Here is a 3800-nt window from a genome sequence, read left to right on the forward strand (position 1 = left end):
ACTGTTTGCCTCACCGAGTAACTTTTTTACTGGGTTTTATGGTTAATCTGCAGCCTAAACACGTTACAGAACTACATTTTATACATTATCCAGATTATGGCAAGGCAGAGCATATAATCAGAGTGTTTGAAAGCATTTTATTTGCAATATATAGAGGGACAGCGACACACTATTTGCATCGCATACAGTTTGTGAGGATTACACGATCCACCGAGAGGCACAGCGAAGTGCTGCCTCATTGCGCATCTCCCCCATGTATTTGAACGGGACATACGGAAATTCTGCTATTCTTTATTGAAAAAATTCCTTCAACATCAGATTCGAACGGCAAAAGGGCCTACAAAACACACCAGCTGACAAATATTAACATTTATTATATTTTATGGTAAACTTTTTTTTCTTTTCAAGATTGACCCCCTGACCGCACGTCACTGCCTGTCAGTGATAAGCTTCAGAACAAATATACCGGTATGCACTCACATGCAGTGAAACCCTGACGCACAGCTGACCATTGTTAACTTTATGCTCCCCAAATCACTGAAATTGAACATAGCGTGAACCTGTCTATTTGGTGTTTGAAAGGAATAGTTGAGGAATGCACTCTAAATTATATTTTAGCTGTACTGGCTGAGTAGGGACTGAATGAACTGAGCTGTTATGTATATAACAGTAATGTAGGATCAGCATGTGTTTACTGAAGTGTTTAGGTTCAAGCTGATTTCTGTCTTCAGTTTGTGTATTTTGGCCGAATTCAGAAGGTTTTGTTTTGGGCAGAGGAGGTTTGGGTCACTGGTTGTCACTGGGTCAAAGATGAAACACTGTTTTTCCATCACCCGTCAGCTCCACTGGGAAAGCAGTGCTCACTTGAGATAAGAGTAAAAGTGAAAGTGACATTTCCAGGGTTCTTGTTATCTTTTATCTCAGGCAAGCTCTGTTTTTAGACTGTGAGCCCCACTGACCGGCATTATGAAAATCTACCCAGTCTGCAGCCTGTTGGTGTAGCACAGTCCTGGTATCCGTGCACACTGGTCAGTGTTTGAGCACTGATGGTTCACTGAGGAGGGAAGCAGATGTAAATTCTGGGCTTGGAAGGTGGCAGTTTACTCCTGCAGGAAGAGAGGCCTCGACAAAGCTAGTTCACCCATGGTGCGAGCTTACAAAGCGATAATTCAGGCCTGGCCATATTTAGGCAGTGCCACATGCTTTGTAAACAGAGCTCACTACTGAGGGGAGGGCTCTCTCTTGCACTCGTGTCTGTGTCTGTTAACAGTGCCTGCAGAGAGCTCTGAGCTGAGAAAAGTAATGAAGCTTCTCAAGGTATAAAGTAAACCTAAAGAATTTTGAGGCTGTTTCTGAGTATGAAGTTCATCATTAAAAGACCTGAGAGATATGGGTTCCCTGGAAGAATGCTGTTGCTCTGACATGGACGACCAGGACTACCTGCCAGGACTGGGAGGGCTGCACAAGAGCGTAAGACGAAGGTTTTGTTAAACCCTTGCATGGCAGCATGAGTGAAGGCATCTGGGAAAGTTCTGTGGAGGCTGGGTCCTTCCCCCTCAACAGCACTCAGTGCTCATCTTCTGTCTCGCCCTGTGGATCCCCCAGAATGTCTCCCTGCGCCTCTCCTAGAAACTCCCCTCGAAATTCTCCTCTGATATTCCGCAAGCTCCTGATGAACCGGAGCATCGCCAGGCGCTTCACCTTGGCACACACACCCAGGTAGTGTAATCAATTACAAGCTTTTGGCATAGGTGGCCAAGATTTACAGGAATTTGACTAGAAAGGTGCATGGATAAGATCATTGTGAAGGTTGGACTCAGAGGTCATCCTCAGTCTTTTTGACCCTGTGACCCCACCGTGAACTTGAATAAACTCAAACACATGCATTTGTTTCAGGAGCCAATAGGTAAAAGGCAATGTACTCAATGCTTTTTCACATTATCAGAATATGTCATGGGTTTGCTGTTGCAAGAAAGCCCCATTGTCTGATGAGAAGGTACAGTAACTGTGGGAAACAATGATTGACGTCAGGACCGGTAACATCTCAATGGGCTTCATTGTTCTTGCAGTTATAGAGAGGGTCTGGTTTTATGCCTAAGGTGTTCAGTGCTACATTCAGCTGGCCAGGCACAGGTCAGACAGCAGGACAAAAGGATCCTGTAGGAGCAGAAGGAGCACTAAACGGAAAGAAAAGTCAGAAGCAAGCCGTTGAATTCAGAGGGGTTAGGGATTCCTGATCACAGTAAACACAGGGTTTACATTTCATGCTGAAAACAGGTGTGTGTTTTACATCAGATACAGCAGAATTCACTGGCAGAACTTCACCCAACATTGGTATATTTTAAACAGTGATCCGTCCTTAAAAGAAATCTTTAAAGGCTCTCCTACGGCCACTTTCAAAAGGGCAAAAAACATAAGGGACAGACTTGTCAGAGCATATCACTATCCTACAGTATCTAATAATGAATTAAGTGTCAAACATTTTCAAGGCAATTTTAAGTGCAGAGCCTGCAAAAGCTGCCAATATATAAAAAACTGTGCTGCTGTATATGTTAGCCCAAGATCTAATCCCTCTGCGGCTCTTAGCAAACTCTATGGTGTCATCAACGTGCTAGAGACCGTGCACCCCGATGCTGTATTTATCGCTGGATTTATGTAATAGATTTAGTTCAGAGAACTTTTTTCTCTCTCCTTTTGAGTTATTTTTCACATCTTATTGTTTGACCCAGCAGGCTTTATTATTTAAATTGCCCTCTATACAGGCATTCGAGGACATTTACATCGAGCAGCGGAGGACCATCAAAACAGTGCTGGAATACGCAGACAAGGTCTTCACTTATGTCTTCATTCTGGAAATGCTGTTGAAGTGGGTGGCATATGGCTTTGTCAAGTACTTCACCAACGCCTGGTGCTGGCTCGACTTCCTTATTGTAGATGTAAGTGTAATATTGAGTGAATGCATCCTTTAGGAATCTGCTTTAGCCCATATACCAATACCAAAACAATACAATAGTCTGACATTTCACACAGTACATGTATTTGTTTTTTGTCAATAATTGGATAAGAAGCTCTTGTGTGTATATGCATGGAGATGAAGATAGGATGCAGTTAGCTAAGCTTATTATAAAGACTGAAATTGGGGAAGCTCAAAAATCTTCCTATCAGCACTTGCAAAGCTTTTGGATTCACACGTTGTACCCATGACTGTGTTTAATCCATTTACAAACTGAAATGTAATAATGACACATTGCAGCTTTCCCTATGTGCTAGAACAATTTTCTTTTGAGAAATTGTTCCAGCAATATATTAATTAGTGAGCTTTCTTGTTCAGCAACATATTAATTAGTGAGCTTTCGAGATGGTTCATCTCTCCCTCCATGTCTGTGCCCCTCACACCAACATGGTGCCCACCGAGGCGAACGTGTTTGTGCGTTCCACTCTTGAATGCCGGCTTTTTCTTCGTTTTCTTTTTTTGCGTGTGTGTTTTGCTTTTTCTGCAGTGCACAAATGTCATGCACTGCTTGCATACAGCAGACAGGCATTGCTGGATATCGCCAAGTCACAAAGCCACTGGGGATTTACTGGTTTCATACCACCGGAGCTACAACTCATTGTTCGATCCGGCGACAATAACAACAATGGTGAGGAAAGCCACCATCGCCCACGGGGATGCACCAGGCACAAGCGAGCAGGCAGAAATCAGGAGAGCGACCCGGAGATGGAGACGCAAAAGGGGCAGGCGAGGAGGACTCCATGCTAGGCTAAAAGCTAGCACTAACCAGCCTCTTCCTAGCTAACGT

The 3800-nt window shown here is 43.7% G+C and overlaps 1 protein-coding gene across 1 annotated transcript in view; it reads left to right on the forward strand.

Moving 5' to 3' along the window:
- LOC109968821 (sodium channel protein type 2 subunit alpha-like) overlaps positions 1 to 3800 on the forward strand; it is a 48443-nt gene that overhangs the window by 32258 nt on the left and 12385 nt on the right. Inside the window, exon 20 of the mRNA XM_020615357.1 lies at positions 2763 to 2936. Coding sequence (XP_020471013.1) covers positions 2763 to 2936 — 174 coding nt within the window. The remainder of the gene's footprint in view (positions 1 to 2762; positions 2937 to 3800) is intronic.

This window comes from Monopterus albus, unplaced genomic scaffold, assembly GCF_001952655.1.
Source record: "Monopterus albus unplaced genomic scaffold, M_albus_1.0 scaffold163.1, whole genome shotgun sequence".
NCBI lineage: Eukaryota > Metazoa > Chordata > Actinopteri > Synbranchiformes > Synbranchidae > Monopterus > Monopterus albus.